At 32.2% G+C, this 20,784-nt stretch overlaps 2 protein-coding genes, 1 long non-coding RNA gene and 1 pseudogene across 3 annotated transcripts; 2 read left to right on the top strand and 2 right to left on the bottom strand.

Annotated features, from left to right (window-relative positions):
* The first annotated feature begins 390 nt into the window (after positions 1 to 390).
* On the top strand, positions 391 to 2,048 carry LOC114404352 (F-box/FBD/LRR-repeat protein At3g14710-like). Its single transcript, XM_028367342.1, has 2 exons — positions 391 to 1,329; positions 1,917 to 2,048. The coding sequence occupies exons 1-2, from the start codon at positions 391 to 393 to the stop codon at positions 2,046 to 2,048; spliced, it is 1,071 nt and encodes a 356-aa protein (XP_028223143.1).
* A 4,178-nt stretch (positions 2,049 to 6,226) lies between these two features.
* Positions 6,227 to 7,361, bottom strand: LOC114404349 (annotated as a pseudogene).
* A 7,889-nt stretch (positions 7,362 to 15,250) lies between these two features.
* Positions 15,251 to 18,373, top strand: LOC114404351 (F-box/FBD/LRR-repeat protein At3g14710-like). The gene is made up of 5 exons (XM_028367341.1): positions 15,251 to 15,290; positions 15,469 to 16,435; positions 17,056 to 17,199; positions 17,328 to 17,902; positions 18,054 to 18,373. Exons 2-4 carry the CDS (start codon positions 15,485 to 15,487, stop codon positions 17,616 to 17,618), a joined length of 1,386 nt encoding a protein of 461 aa, XP_028223142.1. The 5' UTR covers positions 15,251 to 15,290; positions 15,469 to 15,484; the 3' UTR covers positions 17,619 to 17,902; positions 18,054 to 18,373.
* A 303-nt stretch (positions 18,374 to 18,676) lies between these two features.
* LOC114404350 lies at positions 18,677 to 19,877 on the bottom strand. Its single transcript, XR_003664935.1, has 2 exons — positions 19,622 to 19,877; positions 18,677 to 19,364 (listed from the first exon to the last, which is right to left on the bottom strand). It is a non-coding gene; the product is annotated as an uncharacterized LOC114404350 (long non-coding RNA).
* Positions 19,878 to 20,784: the final 907 nt, after the last annotated feature.

Raw genomic sequence — 20,784 nt, 5'->3', positions numbered from 1 at the left:
GATTTGGCGGTTTTTAGCCACCAAAAATTTTAATTTTAATTTTAATTTTAAGATGAATATTGTCGGTTATAAAATTGCCACAACCCATTTTTTTAAAAGAAAATGGTCACATCACCGGTTAATAGAAAAATTATAATGACAAGGATAAAAATAAAAATTTCAAATATTAAAGAATAAAAACAAAAAATAATGATCAGGAATAAAAATAAAATTTGGATCTATATCTATATCTATATCTATCAGGCAGCAGTAACATATTTAAATCTTTTTCTAAAATTTGACAACAAGAAAATATTTTGATACTTCCACTGCACAATTTTTAGACTATGATATATGACTTGGCAATGCATGCTAATTGTTTTGACTTTTTTGTAGGAACCCCAAACAAGCATGCACTCAATTAGGGGAACGAGCAGAGAATCCAATTATGAAGGCCAGGACATATTCAGCGACCTACCTGATGTTATTATTGGTCGCATTCTTTCCATTCTTCCTACTAAAGAAGCCGTTCGTACGAGTATTTTATCCAAGAGATGGAGAAACCTCTGGAAATTTGTCACTAAGCTACACTTTCAAGATATAGAGCCATACCGTCGCAATAAGATAGACAAATTCCACTTTTTAGACTTTGTGTATGGGGTACTATTTCATCTGAATAATACAAGAATTCAAAGTTTCTCACTTTATCTTTCAGAGAAATATGACCCTAATCATGTTAATCGGTGGTTAGCTAATATTTTAAATCGGGGAGTCACAGAGCTTTCAATCAATTCGGAAAAAGATCTCAGCATTTCCTCATATTCCATTTTGGAATCCCAGCCCTTAGAAAAATTGGTGCTGAAGATGAAATTGGGTTTTTTCACAGTTCCCACCTTTGTTTATCTCTCATCCCTCATCTTTCTCAAGTTGTCCGGAATCATAGTCATATGCAATACCCCTTCTAATGACTCAAAAAATCTCACCCTTAACTTCCCAGTTCTTAGAGAGTGTGAGATAGTGAATTGCAGTTGGTTAAATGTAGAAGGTGTCACTTTAGAAGTTCCTCTACTTGAAGTGCTTTCAATAAAGCACACAAGATCACTGTCTCCAGATTTCCATTCTATAACCAAGGTTTGTGCCCCGCATCTTAGAGAGTTATCTTATACTGGTCATGGTCACCTGTTACGAGATCCCACCTTGTTAGACCTATCTGCAACACATATTTCTTCTGCTTATATTTATCCGTGGCATTCTAAACGGGAGACTGAAGAAAAAACTGTGCTTTTTGTTTGTGAGCTTCTGAAACAACTCAACAACAATGTGGATTGTCTAAAGATTAGGTGGCCAAAGGTATGCTTCCTTGCTAGCTTCACCCTTGTTTGCAATGAATATCAGCGACAATGAAATTCAATAATGACATCAATATTTCCTTGCTTGATAATATAGTAACATTTTACTATGATAATGCTATATCGAAGTCATATATTATAACGTATATAGTTATGATCTCACATTAATTTTATTTAAGTTATGCTGTTTGTTCTTATTAGAGTAGTTGCTGTTTAGTTGCATTTTATGGATAGTATCTTTATTGTAACAACACAAATGATTTTTTTCCTCTCTCACCCAGGATCTTGTTCTAGCCCATTATGATCTCCTGTTCCTACATTTGGAATGCTGAGTTGTCTGGAGCTAGGTAATGTTAATGGTGAAATTTTGTTGATATTCCTACGAAACACACCATGTCTCAAGACTCTTATTTTACAGGTTAGTAATTGATTTATTGAAACTAGTGATGCGATGCAATGATCAGGTTATTTTAAAGGTTACTTTTGCAAATGAATTTTGTGATGAGTACTGATTAGCTTTATTAAGTTTTTTAATTCAGATTATTTAGTTCTTGTCATGGAATATAATTATTTATCTTTGATCATCAGGAACTATGGCAATTTGATGAGGAGCTTTTGAATCCTGAAAATGTTCCTTCGTGTTTTACATCTAACCTTGAAGAGGTAAAGTTTAGAAAATTAAAGGTGTTCAACATGAGCTGCGTTTTGCCAAATTTGTAATGGAATATGCTCAAGTCTTGAAGAGGGCAAGTTTCTCTCCCAAAAGGAATATGCACGGGTGGATTTTTGAAAAAGTTAAAAAGAAGATACTCTCATTTAAGAGAAGTGATAGCTTTTCGTTAATAGAATTTTGATCCTTTGAACCTGTAATCTCATGATACATATGTGTCATTTTCATTTCTATAGGATCCGGGCTACCAATCCCATTTCAAGCTTCTTATTTCATTTGCGTTTAAAGTGACATTTTTTTAATTATTTATGAGCTCTTAGTAATTTTCCATTATTAACATGTGTTTATTTAAATTTAAGTAAAGACTAGAATTTCTTAATTATGTTTTTATACGAAATATCTATTGTCTTTCTCAATAATTGCATTGATATCCACCTTAAGTAAAGATTATTTACTTGTATCTTATATATTTAAATATTAAGTAAAGATTAGAATTTTGATCAAAAAATAATACTACACATATTATTTTCATATCTTTGGATATTTAAGGTTAATGCACATAAACTAATAAATATTTAATGAAAGCAAAATAATATTATATTTAAACTAAATGTTCTTATTTAATATATTGATCTATAATATCTAATGATATAAGTAGGTATTATATATTATTTTGAATTTTTAAGAAGTTAATATTATTAAACCTAATTATGAACAACATACAATAATTCCACAACGTACCAGCTTAATGCATGAAGTCCATATGCTAATTCAAAAAGCCGTTATAAAATTACTATGCAAATTGAAATCAAAATTAAACAATCGAATTTTACATTACAAGTTTATAATATCACGGGCGTGTTGATGTTTTGATTGATGTCATGTCCCCAATTCTTCGATTTTATATTTGTCCTGTGTTTCTTGTTTCTTGATTTTGGAGGAGAAATGAGTATTTCTGGGACTATAAAGTTAATTTGTTTTTCTTATTATTATTTGATTAGTGCAGCAGGTACAGCCGTACAGGACAATATTTTTTAAGCTCTGATTTTTTTTTCTCCAGAATTCAAGGCTGCAGGGAAATTTTATTTTTAGATGACATACTACATCGGATCTAATTATAACCGATGCAACATTATATCAAATTTTACTATCACTAATGAGGAAAGTGTCAGCTTTCTTTTTTTTACCGTCATAGATTTCTACATCAGGTTTTTGGAACATTTAGAATTAGATCATGTTTAAGCAACTAGTTCAATTAAGTATTTATTTAAAATAAAGTTTATTAATAAAACTGATTGTAAAAGCTATTATATATATATATATATATATATATATATATATATATATATATATTGATCATATATAATAGTTTTACATCATTATTTAATTACAAATTACCATTTAAGTTACTTTAAAATAATTAATTCAAAAATTAATAAATTTATCATACATGATGAATTATTATTAGATGATTATGTTACACGATTGGTGTATAACTTTTTTTTCTCTTTTTAAAATTTGATGATTTTATAAAAATATTATCATTTATAAGTCTAAATTAATATGTTATTTGAAGTTCTCCCAGTATATTGTTGAGCTGGACATGTTAGCAAAACCTAGCCTTTTCATTTCATGAGATGTATCGGGTTGAAGAGTTACTTACTAGTTACTGGTCCGTACGAGATTTTTTACCTCTTGTTCACTAGTCACCCAATGTAATGGCTCTTGGTGATTTGCTCCTCGATTGGGTATCACGAGATTTTTAATATATATTTTTTGCTGATCCAAAAACATCACAATGTAATGGCTCTTGGTGTGCCAACATTTTTTAATAAGATTTTGGTATGCTGAAGAGAAAGTAAGCAAGATCCCAAACTACGATTGGCACACAAGATACTGACCTACAAAAACCCTAGATTTATTCAAATAAAGGAACCAATAAAAGAGGAGATATAACACATGGGGGGCGGGGGCGGTCACCAAACCCATGAAACAGCAAAATTGTCTAACAGAACCTATACAAAGGCAAACCAACTATGCTTATAATAATCCTCCAGAATAACTCTAGGAGAGGACTATCCCACCAAGAAAAACCCTCATGAGTCATGACGAATACCATAATTGCCAAGTTTATCAGCACAACAGTTCCCTCCATGGAAAATATGAGACACTCTAAAACAAGTTGACCTCAGTCTCCAAAGGCAAACTTCCCAATAGTTTCTAATAAGATGCCAGGGAACTAAATCCAAGTTCTGGTAGCTACCACCAATGGAAGAATCACTCTCGAGCCACAAAAATCTTTTCACTTCTCCTTTATAGTTTCTTCAACTCCTCTCTCTTGTATATCTTCTTCATTCTTCACCTCTATATTTCACATTTCACCTTCATTTTGCACTTTTTGGTGTTCACGTCCATGGCTTTGATTTCGTCAGCATAAATATATAGGGGCTGATTTCTTCAACCTACGTAAACAGAGTTTGACACAAGCTGGTTTCTTCACTCCTATTTGTGTGAAAACTAGGTTCAAAATATATTATTGTACTAGTAATTGTAAAATTAATTGTGTATTTAATACAGCTTATATTGGTAAAGAGAATTCAAACCATCATGGGTTACCAATTAAGTTGCCTGAAGATTTTCTTGTTTTGAAGAGTCGGTTTTAGACTTGGATCAAGCGTGCATGTGTTTCTAGAGTTTAAATTAAAAAGGCATTATTACTCTCGTTCTCTGGGAAGACAATAAATCAGTTTTGTGAAAACATGGTCTCCATAGAAGTATGTTAGAAATGAGACAGACTGAAACTGATTTCACTTATTAGAGGGTGATTATTTTCTCTTACATAAGCTTGTATCATTGATATTTACTTTGAACTATATAAACGTATGTAGAGTGTTCGATGTTTGAGGGACTACTTTACTGCTGCCATTTTTTGAGATGTATTGTTGGTCTTCCATTGTAATCTTATTAGGCATTATTATCTGGTGAATTTCCATACAAGCGGCCTTCAAGTCTTCAATCAGTTACTACTTACTAGTGGCTGATAAAGGTCTTGGGTGAACACTTGTTATTTGTGATCAGTGGGTAATTCATGCTCATTGTATAAATGTGATATGTAATTAGATCAACATCTAAATCAAGTGGAGAAGGGAGAAGGAAAAGAAGAAAGGTCACGGGTTTGAATCCCCCGTTAACAAAAATTAATAATACTAACAACTAACATATTATGTTAGTAAAAAAAATATGAAAGAAGAAAAAGTAGTAAGCATCAGCAGCCCCACTCTCGGTTCGGTCGTCTTTGTTTCTTGTCCTAACAAGGGATGAAATTAAAACTATTTCATGCATTCTTCCCGGACATAAATATTATTTTTACCAGCACTCGTATTTATTGCTGGTAAAGCAATATTGCATGGTAGATTGCCAACGCATATGCTCGCAGAGGGGTTGGTATTGATTTGACTATCTGTGTGTTATGTTCTCAGTACAAAGAGGATATATCTTCTTTTTTTTCAGTGCCAGTTGGCATATCAGGTTTGGTGTTGTGTGCACAAATGGCTTGGTTTCTGTATTGCATGGTCCAGCATATTCAACCTCAACAGAACTATGTTCAGCGTGGTTTTCTTAATAATCGAAGGCATCTTAAATTTCATTTTTTGATTTGGCATACCACATGCTGGTGTCTTTGGCTGCAGAGGAACAAAGTAGTATTCCAGCAGTCACATGTCGGATGTTCTGAGTGTGGTATCACAGATTAAGACAATGTCCTTAATCTGTGATACAAAGTTTCAATCTATTTTATTATTGATTAATCTCTATTCATCCATAAGGATTGAACTTGAGATATTGTTTAAATGATCTACTCATTCCACTCAAAACTAAGACTTATTGATACAATGAGATTTGCTTACATAACTTTTATTAGTAATGTAATTTTAGAAAATTACATTTCACATTAGTTGAAATATTCTATGTCGTTCTTGCTTGCATAAAACAAGGTGTGTACGAAACTGAGATGAATATTTTTCTATTTGCACCTCAAACCAAAATCTGAAATCATGAAAAAAAAAATGAGATCTGCTTATGTGTGTGTATATCATAGTTAGATAAATATTTTCTATTCAGCAACAATTTAAACAAAATATATATCCCGTACAAAGTTATCAAATTTTAACTATTTTAAGATAATATCAATCTTAACAGTTCGCATTTATCAGAGAAAATGGGTAAGTCATCACCACAAACAAATTACAACTGAAAAACAACTATATCCTCCCTTCTTTAAAGCTTTACTAATCCTTTAAACACAATAATCCAGATCATTCTTTGCAGTGGCTATCCTAAGGAACTTCATATCTTGAACCCGATAATTATGCGCTTCTTGAATCATTCTTCTAATCTCAACTGCTAACAGTCTTTCTCTGCCGTTGCTTATAGTAATTTGGTTCTTACTGCAAGTGATCTTTTCCTCAGCAGACACAGATAGTAAGCCATTTTCATCTATGGCAAAACATATATACAAACGAAGGCCACGAGGAGCAGGAGGAAGAACAGAAATCCTAAAAATACCCAGCAAATGGTTATCACTAGCTCTTGTTCTCTCACCTTCATAAACCATAATCTTGACAGCGAATTGGTTATCTTTAACTGTAACATATTCATGTGTCCTCTTTACTGGAAAATTCTTAATGCCTACACACAACAATGCCAGGGTTGATGCTCTTGCACAGATCTTTACATTTGAAAAAGTCTTGCAATAGCTGCTGCACTTTGGAAATCCTAGAACAGCCACCAACAAGGACAACATCATGCACACTGCTCTTGTGCATCTTAGCATCAGTAAACTATTAGTCCTCTTCTCAAGTCCATATGCAATAGCTGCAGCGATGGGTTCATTGATTATTCGCATAACACTCACACCAGCAATGGCACCAGCATCTATAGTGGCTTTTCTTTGAGAGTCATTGAAATAAGCAGGCACAGTAATCACTGCATTCTTCACCGGTGTTTCCAAGTAGGCCTCGACATTCTTCACTGTACTTCCGACCATTTAGCCTCTTAGCATCTGCAAAAGTTTCAAAAACTCCGATCATTGCTTTTCCCTGCTATATGTTTACACAGCATTCATAAAACAAAACAGACAATCATACTTAAGAGTAGAAAAATACACCAAAAACAGTGTTTGCTGGATTGGACGCAGCTTGATTTTTAGCTGCATCTCCAATCAACCTATCATGGTCAGTGAAAGCAACACAGGAGGGATTAGTGTTGTTGCCTTGGTCATTGTGGATGATCTCCACTCGATAGTACTGGTCCCGCCATACTGCAACACACGAGTAAGTTATGCCAAGGTCGATTCCTATGGCCATTAATCTACTTCAAGTGAATGAAGATTGAGAAACACACAGGAAATGAATTCAGGCTTTGAAAGACTCGGAAGTGTCGTTTAGTATCGTAGGCTGATTTTTATATTTGTGAAATATGAAATTTACATGAAACACTCAAAACTATATAGTACATGTGCGCATCTTCCTTAAAATGAAATTAGATATGCCTACTAGTCATTGGAAATCACGACGTAATTAGTCCCATTATTAACATGAGTCTCTTCGTGCACCTTCAAGGAAAATGGAAAACCAAAAGACTGAAGACCTTCAATTGATGTTGTGAATTGTGATATAATACTAAGTTAGCATTCATTGATTTTCCTTCTTTAAGGTGACATGGTGATCTTTTATGACACCGACTTGGGAAATGATGACCACATCGAATGATGTAGGTAGTCATGCTGTCATGGATTGATGACCCCATTTGTTATAGTTTTTTTTTTTTTTTAAAACGAATCACTTCATTGGCAAATGATAATTATAGTTTCCTTATCGACGACATACAAAAAACTTTCTTAGTGGAGACAATAAATAACTTAAGGTCCCATTTTGGGTGATTGTGAATTGCAAGTTTTTAGTTTTCAGATTGAAATTTGATAACAAAACCTGTTTGGGTAAAAAGGGGTTGAAGTGGTTTTTAAACAATTTTCAGAACCATTTAACCTTATTTCTCAAAACAGAAAAAAGTAGTTTCGTCATTTCCGTTTTAGGTTTTCAGAAGGCTTATGAAAGTTGTCATTCGTTCTCCAACTTCCATCGAACCCTAATATCTCATCTTCTCCCTTGGTTCTCTCTGTGGCCTCCGTGGATTCTCTATGTTGCCTCCATTCCATCAAGCACAGTTGTATGTGCGTGAAATCGGGAAATTTTCAGGTAGAAAGGAGTAAATTTGGGGATATTGATTGATGATTGGCAGATTGGGTATTTTTGTGGGCATGGGAGAACTGGTTAGGTGAAGACTATGAAGTATTTGTTAATTAACGTTTATCTTTCTATAATTTTCTTTTACCCAATAACCTACAATTTTTATAAAAATATTAAATAAAAAAAAGCGTTCAAATACATATAATATAATATATAAAAAAATATTCTATCCATAATATAAAAAGATTACACAAAGATACTCCTACAAAGTTTTAATCTTTTTAAAGCCTATTAATCTTCCAACCAAGTAAATACAGTATTAAATAAAAATAAATACATTGTTTATCCATAATAAATACATTTAATAACTTAAAGATATATAAAAACAAACAAACATACATACATACTTATCAATTACCAAATATAAATATGAAGATATAAGTACTAAGTAGACGAGCGTTTAGAATTAATCATTGTTAGAAAAAAGATGTTACTGGCCCTTACACACACATGCCAAAGCTTTTGAAGAGAAAAAAAGGTGAAGACATAATCAGCAAACTTCCCGAATCACTCATAACTTGCATACTCTCTTCTCTCCCACTCAAAGATGCAGTTCGTACAAGTGTGTTATCCAAGAAATGGTTACTGCGTTGGACATCCATCACCAAGTTGGAGTTGGACGACATTGTGTTCCACTATCCTAAGAAGAAGAAGACGAGTGGGAAAACAAAAGTTACAGAACTTTGTGAACTTTATGAATAGGGCACTTCTTCTGACAAATGCATCAAGTTTCTCACGCACTCACTATTGCTAACAAGTATGATGATGAATCCCTTCTGAATACTTGGATACCTAACATCTTGTTACGGAGGGTAAAAAATCTTCGTATTGACACATATTTCGAAATGTCCTTCTCAGCTCTTGCATCTCATTTTCTTTTCAAATCCGTGATGTTAGAAGAATTGGTGCTGAAGATGGATTATTGTGCCGTTATTGTTACTGATAAAACCTTTAATTTGTTTATTTTAGACACCTGAAACTCCTCGAGTTGTCTGGAATTTTATTTACTCTTGACAATAGCTCAGGATATCTTACTCTTAATTTACCAGTTCTCAAAGTGTTTAAAACAACAAATTGTGCTTGGTTAAAAGCAAAACGTATCACTGTAACAGCACCTCTACAAAGCGTTATAATAGTGCAAGACTACAAGTCCATGTCTTATGCGACGTCTAACTGTATGATCGAGTTTTCTGCTTCACGTTTGAGAGATTTTACTTATCGTGGCTATGATTATATATCGCATTATTTCAAGCTTCTCTTAGCAAAGCTGTAAACCCATGGGAGAACAAAGATCCAAAGATAGAGTCCCTTGTCTTTGTGCTTCTCAAACAATTCAGACAAATGAAATATCTTAAACTTGAAGGTGGTTCAGAGGTAAGCATTGTTTCTTAAACCTTTCTTCATTCTTGTTGCATTCGAATATATCATGTGTGCGGATCCTCTTGGATTCTGAAAGTTTATCTCTATGGTTAAAATAGAATTTATACCGTTATCCCTTTATAGTGTGTGTTTCTCTCCTACTAAAAGTTTTCAGTATTAAAGAGGTTAATTACATACTGGCTACTATAATGTCATACCCCTAACATTTGTTTGGATTTTGGCAAGAAAGTTGAGTGGAAAGATAAAAATAAAAATAGAAGACTAATAAAATAGAAAAGGTATACTATTTAAAAAGTAGAGAATTTTTATTTATTTATTTAGAAGAGTGAAAAATAGAGTAAAAAGAATTATATGAAAAATATTTTATATTAATTAAAAATATTTAATTTGGTAGTTTATTATTTTTTCTGAACATAGAATTGTTTATTTTAAAAAAATTGTGTAGTTTTTTTTTTTTGCAAAATTAAAGAGATTATTTCCTTCCAATTTTGAACAAATTTTTTTCTAATGAATTTTATATAAGCAATTTCTTTTGTTATTTCTCTTTTCGGCATTTAAATAAATGCTCCATATATGATAATTTTATTTTATTATTCAGTTCATTTCCTTTTACTTTATTTTTACACAAAGAGATAAAGTTAATAGTAACATGAATATACAGATATAAGAGTAATGATATATGAATTACAGTACCTCGTTAACATATATATTAAGAAAAAGTTTTCGCCTGAATTGGAGTGTATATATGGCACGTATATTCACAGAGCTAAAGATTCTTATGTATATTATATTTTTACTCAAGCTTGCTGCTGTATCTAGAGTGTCATAGTTATACAAGTAAGTTTGTTTATGTGCAATCCAGGTACTGGCATAATCAAGAGTGACTAAACTACCTTTATTTGGAATGTTGAGCCAATTGGAGCTTGGCTTGGTTAGTGGCGAGGTTTTGTTGGGCTTACTTCTAAAGTCACCGGTTCTTAAGACTCTAGCTTTCAAGGTTGGTAACTATCGCAAATACAATATTTTAGCTTTTGATAATTTTATTACACCTTTCTATGATTCTTATTTGGATTACGATGATCAATCATCAGGGAATATCTAAATTCGACAAAGAACTTTTGAATTCTGCTGCTGTGCTCGAGTGCTTGACATCTACACTCCAGGTTGTAAAATTTCATAAGCTACATGGATTTGAGCATAAGCTGTGTTTCGCAAAATTTGTGATGGAAAATGGTTTAATTTCTGGAGAGGATGAGCTTCTCCCATGCCAGCTATTCATGGGAAAATCGAAGGTTATAGAAGAATTTAAAGAGAAGCTATTATTGAATTTTCATATAATTTTTTATTAGGTTCCAGAAGCAAGTGGTACAGTTTCACCATTTTTCTGTTTTGGGTATCGATCAGGTCTACATGTGTTTTGTATTTTCGGGTATCTTATTGGCTATCCCAATATGCACCCCGTTAAATAGAAATGATTGATTCTGAATTTTGGTGCTGAATATTGTATTAGCATGCAGCAAAATTGCATTCGTGTGGTTACTATAAGTTACTAACCTTTAAGAATAAGATGGCAGTTGAGATAATAGGTTTTTTTATATTAAATCCTGATAATGTGCCTTCCTGTTTTATATCAAACCTAGTGTTAAAGTTTGGAAGTCTTAATGGTGATAAACATGAGCTGCGTTTCACTAAATTTGTAATGGAAAATGCTCAGGTCATGGAGAGGACGATCTTCTATCCTACTTTGGCTCTACACGATTCGAAATTTGACTATGAAAATGTTAGAGAGAAGATATTATCGTTTAAAAGAAGTGTTATATTTGTATTTATAGAACTTACATCGTTTTTCTATTAGGTTACGGAAGCTTTTTTAGAGGGTCAGAACTGCAAAATCATTTCATGATTATTATATTATGCCCTTCATCGTGTGACTCTGATAACTGATAACTAAGCAAATTGATTTTCGCTTTAGTTTCTCTTTCAACTCTCTATATTATCTTAGGGTATAAATATTTGTATAAATGTGTGGGAGAGCTTATGAAAATAGGCTACTGTATGCTACATCTCTAAATTGTTTTAAGTATATTTCGATTTCTTTTCTGGGACAGCTTATACAAATAGTAAACAGTTTGTGAAATTACTTTAATCAATATTTACTTTAATTGTAAAAATAACTTATGCATGAATCTTTATATGATAAATGATAACTTAACTCGGTTGAATAAATACATAAATTAATTATAAACTTAAAACTCTTTTGGGTTTTTTACTTTATTTTTTTTAAATAGTACTCAATGGAAAGATCTTTGATCCAAAACTCTCGTAGAAGTGCAGTGATAAAGAGACTTGGAATTGGTTTTTAATAAAAAGAAACCATGAAGCACATAATGACATAGACTAGTTTTACTCTACAACTGTTGAAGGCAAAGTGGATAGCGAGGGTTTGCGTTGGATTGGACAACAAAGTCACACACTTGGGCGGCAACGATGACGCCAATCTGCTTCATATAAGAAAAGCCAATGGCCTCTAGGGAGGGGAGAAGAATCTATGAAGAAGGGGCGTTTTTGACAGAAGAGATAAATAATTAAAAAAAAGAAGCTTAAAACGTTGAACAAGAAACCACTCCACAAATGGCGTTGTAGCATTTCGAACCCTCATCACAACAGGCTACAGGTCACGTTCTATTTTGAAGCTCTCTTCTCCAGTTCTTCAAACCCGAAGCGAAAGGCAACGTTCCAAGCACATGCTCCAAGCTTCTCTAATGGGTATATCTCAAAATCCCTTCTTTTAATTCTTAACCTATATGCCAATTGCTTTATGCCCTATTTGCATCTTACTATAAGGTTTATTGGGTCTTGGTGTATGTGGAAGCTAAAGGGGTCTTGCCAACTGCCACTCTAACAGAACAACAACAAATCTCTAACTTGGTATTTGCATTTTATGGTCCAAGGTCTAATTTTAGGTACTGATTTTCCCTTACTCGACCTTTATTTATTTATTTTTTAGCTTTCTAACTTGTGTGTAAAAATTGAATAAAGATTGACATAATGGGGACAGAAACTACTGGGTCTATTTTCTTGACTATTATGTTTGCCTGGTCTCAACAACTGGAAAGGGTTCTTTCTGCTCTCCCATATTCTGACTAATTATGTTACAACTTTGTGATTAGAAGATTAATAGATACTGGTTTTGGAAATAGATGGTGCTGGTTCTTAAACTATTTGTGACATATAAAAAGCACTTCATTTCCTTGTAGTAAAAACTGTACTCTAGTTTCGATTTTTTTTCAGAATCTTGTAGTCTAATTTGGAAGGTATATATTTGGTATAGATTCTTTTAAATTTATATTCCTTATAATATAAAATTCTTTTATACTTGGATTATGTTTGCTTAGCTACTGAGCTACATGGTAGAGATAGTTTTATACTTGCTAGGATAGTTTTTGAGAACTAGTGAGCTACTTGGTACATATATATATAGTTGACGATTTTAGCAATCATTTTCCTTCTTGGTGTTGGATTCTTTGCAGATTCTTTGATATGTTATGTGTGCTTACTTGTGATTGGTGTGAGTTTTTGCTAGTGAAAGAGAGATTGGGAATGTGATAGGGTGCCTTTATCTTTTGTGTGTGATATGGTTATTTGTGGTTTTAATCCTCACTTCCAGCTACACTACAAGTTTAACATCCATACTCATTCTTGTAATGTAGCTGGAAGTACAACTTGCAATTACAAAGGAGTTAATGAATTCATCCAATTTGCAATTAGTCAAAGACAACAACTTCCAAATGTATCCAATAATAAGGTGTGTCCTTGTTGAAGATGTGAGTGTTGAAGATGTAGACCTTTTTATTAGATGTTTTCATCGTTTTGGATTTATGATTTTACTTAGACCTTTTTATTAGACCTTATGATATTTTACTTATAGACTAATTATTTTTTTAAAAATATTTTAAAAAATTACTTAATGTAATTTTTAATACTTGAAAATTTAGTTATATAATTTATTTAGTTTAAGAATTATTCATAAAAAGTATTATTTTAGAGACCAAATTGATGTTTTTTGTTTCTTCTTTTAACTAAATTTAGTATAATTCATTTTTGATGCATCAGGTTTGTCCACTCAGCGTCTTAGAATAGGGTCCATCATCCGTTGTATAATGTCAATTCAATTCAACGTCAAGCGGTGGCTGACTGGCTGCTGGAGTGTCTTCTACTGAAACAAAGCATGAATCAAACAAGTAATGGTGGCTTTTGTTAATTGAAATTTTCACTTTACCTGTAGTTGATGCTCTGTGCCGGGTGGCTCTCCCTAAATTGTCCAAATTCATCTTAATTTATCCAAAAGTAAACAAAAAAAACTGCCCAAGCTCATTGTTTTCACTGGGTGTTACGAGGGACTGCGTATCTTTTCTAATACTAGTTTTTTTAAAGAGATATTGATAAAGAAATTTCTTATAGTTTATTTTAAGTCTATCTCACAAAAAAATTACTTCATAAGATAAGAGTTATTTTTTATTTATATATTTTATTTTAATATTATCTCTAACCTATCACTTTTAATAAATTTAAAATATGTTTTTATATATTATCAGTTAGTTGAGAGTTGATATTATGTTTAATTTTTACGGATAAAAAAAGAAAAAATATATTTTAATATCATCTTAGTTTTAACTTAATTTAACCTTAAAAATTAATTAATAGAATGATATCTATTTTATATTCAATCTTAATATTACACCTAATTCATGTGAGATTTCAATTTTTCATAATAACTTTATTTTACACACTTATATATTCTTTGTGTATATTTTGATCCTACTAAAAATGAGCCACACACATTTTAAGGTATTTTTAAAATTTTCTGTAATAATAAGAATAATAAAGAGAATAATTAAAAACAACCTTCTATGTTCTTTAAATGACTGAATAACTACAAATTAAAATTGTTTAATTATTTGAATGACTTAAATGCATTAATAATTTAGAAATAAATAATTTTAAAGAATATCATAAAAATATTATCATTAAATAATAAGTAAAGATATAAATAATTTCAACAAAAAATAGTATATGTACTAATAACGTAAAAAATATTATTATTTAATCATAAACTCACATGTATGTTAAGATTATTTATTTTTATATCAATTTTCTTAAAAATCAACCAGTAGTTACTTTTGGCCGTGTAAAAAAAATAAAATTACATAGATCAAACATAGATACTAAACTATGTTTTTTTTATAAAAAAATCGAGTGCATCGCCCCTCGCCTACAACTAACATCTGCCTCTGCATAACGACATTAAGCAACTCGGTATAAAAAATATATTACAGTGAATTTATATCACATGGAAATCTGCCTAATGACTCTGTTAATCTCATTCTTATCAACTCTGTTTCTAGAACACTTAATAAATATAATCCAAATGCGTCCACTTGGGTACGATTGCCAATCCAATATTCATGCTTTTTGACATCTTTGCTGAGGTAGTTAACAGTAGGTACTTTATTTCCTTTAACTATATATATTGATGATTGGATAGTTGATTTTAACTACAAAATTACGTAGGAGCCGTATATTCAAATTTGTCAACCCAGAAATTGAGTAACTCTCCTAATCTTTCAGGCTTATATTTTCACACATGTCCTTTAGACTTGTTACTTTGCATTGTATATTAAATGTTGCACTTGCATGCTTTAAGTTATGATTCTATACGGTATAGACATTTTGTTTTATCCAAAATTAAATTGTTTAACATTGTCACAAATCGTGCACGTACCAGGTTCTTTGTAGTAGGAATGGATTCAAATGCTGCAACAATGCATGGTACAACAAAACAGCTCAAGTATGGAGCAAAAGACATAATAAGCCAAATACATGACAGCATTCTTGGTCATATCTTGTCTTTCCTTCCAACGATGGAGGCAGTCCAAACAAGCGTGTTATCAACAAGGTGGATTGATGTTTGGACATCCATCACCAACCTAAAGTTGAATGATGGTGTGCTAATTTGTTCTGGGAAGAAGATGCAGAAGGAACAATATGAGTATTTTGTAAACACAATGCTTCTTCACCTTGCCAATTTAAGCATCCAAAGTTTCTCTCTTTGTTTAACATGTTTTCATTATGAGTCATCCCAGGTCAGTGCATGGATCTCTTCTATATTGGAAAGAGGAGTCCAAAGGCTTGAAATTCAATATGCTAATAAAATCTTCTTTCCTTCGCATACCCTCTTTAGTTGCAACTCTTTAGTACAATTGGTGCTTCAAATGAGATGCACTCTTAGTGTTCCAATCTTTGCATGTCTCCCAAACCTTCAAACTCTTGGCCTTTCGGGGATCAAGTTAGTGAGTGATCATGAATCCTCCACTTATTCAAAAGATCTAGTTCTTAGCTTCCCAATTCTCAAAGTGTTTGAAGCTAAAGGATGTGAGTGGTCAACTAAGCAGAATCTTTGTATCCAAGTACCTCTACTTGAAAGGTTTTCCATAGCAATGTGGAACTCCCTATCAAATGAATCATGCAAATCTTCCATCAAGATTTTCTCTCCCCATCTAACAGATTTCTCTTATAAGGGTGATCTTGAACAGGAAATCATTCTATTAAATACATTATCAATTCGCACTGCTTCTGTAGTGATTGTCATTGATGAAGATAGAAAGGAAAGCATGAGAAGACTTGGGTTTCAAGTACATAAGCTTCTCACACAAATCTGTGAAGTGGAACAATTGAAATTACTATTGTACAAGGTATGCTTAATTTGTTTTCATGATATGATAATGGAAATTTGCAGAGAGATGAGTGGAAATGTGGAATGGTTATTTTCCTGTTGTTGCCTAACATGTTTTATGATGAGATTGCAATACGTGTTAATTTAGTATAAAATAACGATAATTTTAAAGGAGAGTTCCTCAAATGTAAGGAAGGTCGTGGCTGCGGCAAGATCAATACTGCCACGTTTGACTCCTGTGCAAGTTTGTAAATTTTTTTATACAGTACACTCTTAAAAGGTTATTTTTAATTTAGATTATTCAATGATATATTTTCTTATATTATTTATGGTTAATTAAGATTATACAATTTAAATATAAGTTTTGGCTTTGTGAAAAATGTGTTGACATAATATCCAAACAATTTAAGGTTGATTACTAGACACGGCATTCTTGGTTTGTATGGTAATTGTCTTAAGACAATTTCATAAAGGACTAGGTTCAAATGCCGGTAACATCCAGAAAACCTCAATTGCTCGACGTTCTACCAGCCACGTACCTATATCCTAACTAGTTTTAATCTTTCAATAGAAAAAAAAAGGAAAAACAGAAAAAAAATGATGATATTGAGAATTTGAACAATTTTTTCCTTGCCTCAGGTTTTAGTGCATGCTGCTGATATTTTCACCCATCTACCAGTTTTTGGAAAGTTGACTTATCTGCAACTGAATGAGGTTACCGGTGAAGCTCTGTTGAACCTACTCCACAATTCTCCCATGCTTAATACTCTTATATTACAAAATGTAAGTTTTGAACTATTGCTTTTGGTTCACTGAAATTCAATTAAAGTTCTTGTTTGTGTCTGTTAGTCATATATATAATAATACAAATGATGGATGACTCATTTTACACAAAATAAAAAATATTTCAGGGAGTATTTGACTTAAATGAAGATATGTTGACATCTGCATCAGTGCCTCAATGCTTTTTGTCTAGCCTCAAAGTTTTTCAGTTTAAAGGATTTAATGTGCATGAGCATGAACTTCTTCTGGCGAAATTCGTGATGGCAAATGCAACAGTCTTGGAAAGAATGACTTTAAGCACAGCATTTTGGCTGCAGTATTCAGATATTGACATGGAGAAAGTTAAGGAGCAGATACTCTCTTTTCCAAAGCGTTCCAGCTTTGTCATGATTGAATTTTCTCATGTCAACGGTTCCTGAAGCCACAACTGTTATCTATCCTTAGTCTCTTCACTACAAGCATTGCAAAAAAATATTGTTTCTACGTAAGGGGGAATCATTATTTCATTGTGTGCTATTCTATTTAATTATTGAGCACTGTGACAAATCGTGTATCAAGTGCTTTTCCTAGTCATTGATTTAAATGCTCCAACTCCGGATGATGTAACAAAACAGCTTCCTACAGTGCAAACAGTGGTTGGAGTAGATGACATGATTATTAGCAGATTACATGAACGCATCTTGGTCAATCCAGTAGCAAAAAGGTAGATTTATTTTTGGACATATATCAATGGTGTCCAATTTTATTTTATTTTTATAGACAAATATTAGTTGCTAATTTTTTTAGAATGTTAATGAGAGGGATTCAAACAATGGTGTACAATTTAATGATAGTTTGTTATGTTTTGGAAACAGAGTGCTTCTTCACCTTGCCAATTGAAGTATCCAAAGTTTCTTTGTTTAACAAGTTGTCATTATGATTCATCCCAGAACAGTGCATGGGTCATTAGCTTCCCAGTTCTCAAAGGGCTAGAAGCTAGAGAGGATGTGAGTGATTATGCAGACGATGAGTATACATTCTGAAGCACGAATATTCTGTTTTGGCCAATGTACCAATATCGGATACGTATCCAATACCGATACGCTCGGATACGCCTTGAATACATATCTCACACGTATCTAGTCTTAGACCAATTCAAAAAAGGAAAAATCGTCCCGATACAATTTTTTATATATCTGATAAGACTAAGATATAATTTTTCCTTAAGTATATTTGATGATTTAATTAATCTTTCCAGATTTTTGGATCATAGTTATTTGCAATTTCCATCTTATTTTTATTAATGTTTAATAAATATATTACTGATTTTAATTTTTTTAATACATATCCTAAATGTATCGTATTCTCTATTTTTAAAAAATTACGTATCGTCGTATCATATTCGTATCGTATAATATCCGATACTCGGTACCAAATTCGTGCATCACTTGCACCTCTACATGATGAAAGGTTTTCCATAGCAATCTGGAACTCCCAATCAAATGAATCATATAAATCTGCCATTAAGATTATTACTACCAACAATTTAACAGATTTTTCTAATGAGGGTGACCTTGAACGAGAAATCACGTCTATTAGATTCACACTACTGAGTGGAAAAGCTCTTCAGCGAGATGGCAGTGCTTGCACAATGGTATATTCACCTGTTCTTGCAGGGCAAAGGCTGCTGTATCACAATTTCACAAAGTATGAACTATACAAAAGGGCTATTACTTTTATGATAAATGAAAGTAGGAAACAGAATAACCGAAGTTTGAAGCAAGTAATAAATGATCAAGTTGTCATGAAAGTAAGATATTTGAGCTGATTAATACCCTTAAGTAGATGAGGTTTTCTCTCATCCACATTATGAATCTTCCTGCATTAAGAAAGTGGAGCCTTTTGCTGCTACACAAGGGAAATTTTGATAGCTTTACTTTACTGATCATCAATTTTGCTTCATCCTCTTCCCTATTCACCTATCACAAGCCACTAACATTAAATATTGAAATGGAACTAAGCACCATGTTTTGCTTGTTTGCTCCTTTTCTCTTCATTGTTCTGTTCAAGTAACTGCTTTAATCCTTCCCCTACAAACCTTGGAGTAGCTGTTCCCACCTGATTCCATAGGTCGACCTTACATAGGAGAAACCTTTCAAATGTATTCTCGAAACCCAAACATTTTCCTTGCCACAAAAATAAAAAGGTTACATATCAAATTTTCACTTTCCACTTTATGTAGCACCTCTCCAATCCTTCAACTAGTTCATGTGATTGCCATGTAATATAAATTACCAAACAATGGAAGAAGTATAACTTATTTTTTTGCTAAGTAGCGTTGAATATGCAAAAGAGCATCACATGGACAACCAATAGCAACTTTACAAGAAATGAATAATGGAATTGCATGTGTATGTTTGCAAGTGAAAGAAATGATATGAACCTTTTTATTTGGGAACACATATGAAAGGTTTCTCTAATGTAAAGACCAACCAATGGAACCGGGAGGGAGTGGCTATTTCTAGTGTTTGGAAGAGAATGACGTGAGCAATGACTTGAAAAGAACTATGAAGAGAAAAGAAGCATAAATGCAGAACATGGTGCTGAATTCCATGTCAAACATCAAGTGAATGGCCTGTAATAGGTGAATGGGAAAGATGAAGAAGATTTAAATATGAAAAAACAAATTGGACACTTTAGATATTTATAGGCTCTAAGGTGTGCAGTGAGAGTGAAACCATATGAAGAGGGAAGAGATGTGAAATAGAGAGAAACAGATAGAAGGGTCTCAATCACAGCTCAATTTCTCCACACACGGAATCTCCAGCTCATAACACAATCATGTATGTGTATATATATGTGGTCTAATTTACTTCTATCTACAACTTGTGACTTTATTTCAGTGTAGTCAGTGTACTGAGCCATAAGCATGCTCACAAACAACTGTCTCACCCCAATAGTCCAATACTTGAAGGTTCATTCAGTCATTAACCATTTGAGTTTGAAAGTAGTCAACATTATTGGCTCCTCCACATGATGTAACGAATAAGGTTCAATTCATAAATGTTTTTTTTTTTGGCTTTTTATGGGCACTGAAGTTAGATAGATTACATGTACAATATTTTGCACAACATTATATCATTCTAACATATTTAAAAGTTCATTTAATATTACAATAACAATATATGAACAATAAAAGAAGTTATTGATAAAAAAAAGTAATAGTTTAGATATAGGAGTTGGCAAATTACAATTACAACTTGATTGTTTAAGTTTAACAATTCAATCAAAAATGTTTTAACACCGTAAAAGTATTTTATGATATCATTTAATTATAAATTATTTTGTATGATAAAATTGTTGATTTTTATAATAATTATTTTAAAAGTCATATTTAAAATAATCTTTAATTAGTTAAATAAATAAAAAAATATTGATAATTTATGAAAGTTAAACTCTCAAGTTTGAAACGTAATTTCTCACGTAAAGAACCAAGCACTTAGTTTGTTTAAGTTCATTCATATTTAAACATGAATTACCCTTTTGATACAGAGACACGTGCGTGTCATAGGTAACTTACAAGCCCGCCCTTAGTTAGTTATATGC

The sequence above is a fragment of the Glycine soja genome, unplaced genomic scaffold (genome assembly GCF_004193775.1).
Source record: "Glycine soja cultivar W05 unplaced genomic scaffold, ASM419377v2 tig00024302_1_pilon, whole genome shotgun sequence".
Lineage (NCBI taxonomy): Eukaryota > Viridiplantae > Streptophyta > Magnoliopsida > Fabales > Fabaceae > Glycine > Glycine soja.
Note: the sequence above shows the minus strand (reverse complement) of the source record. Positions and strands in the feature narration are given on the sequence as shown.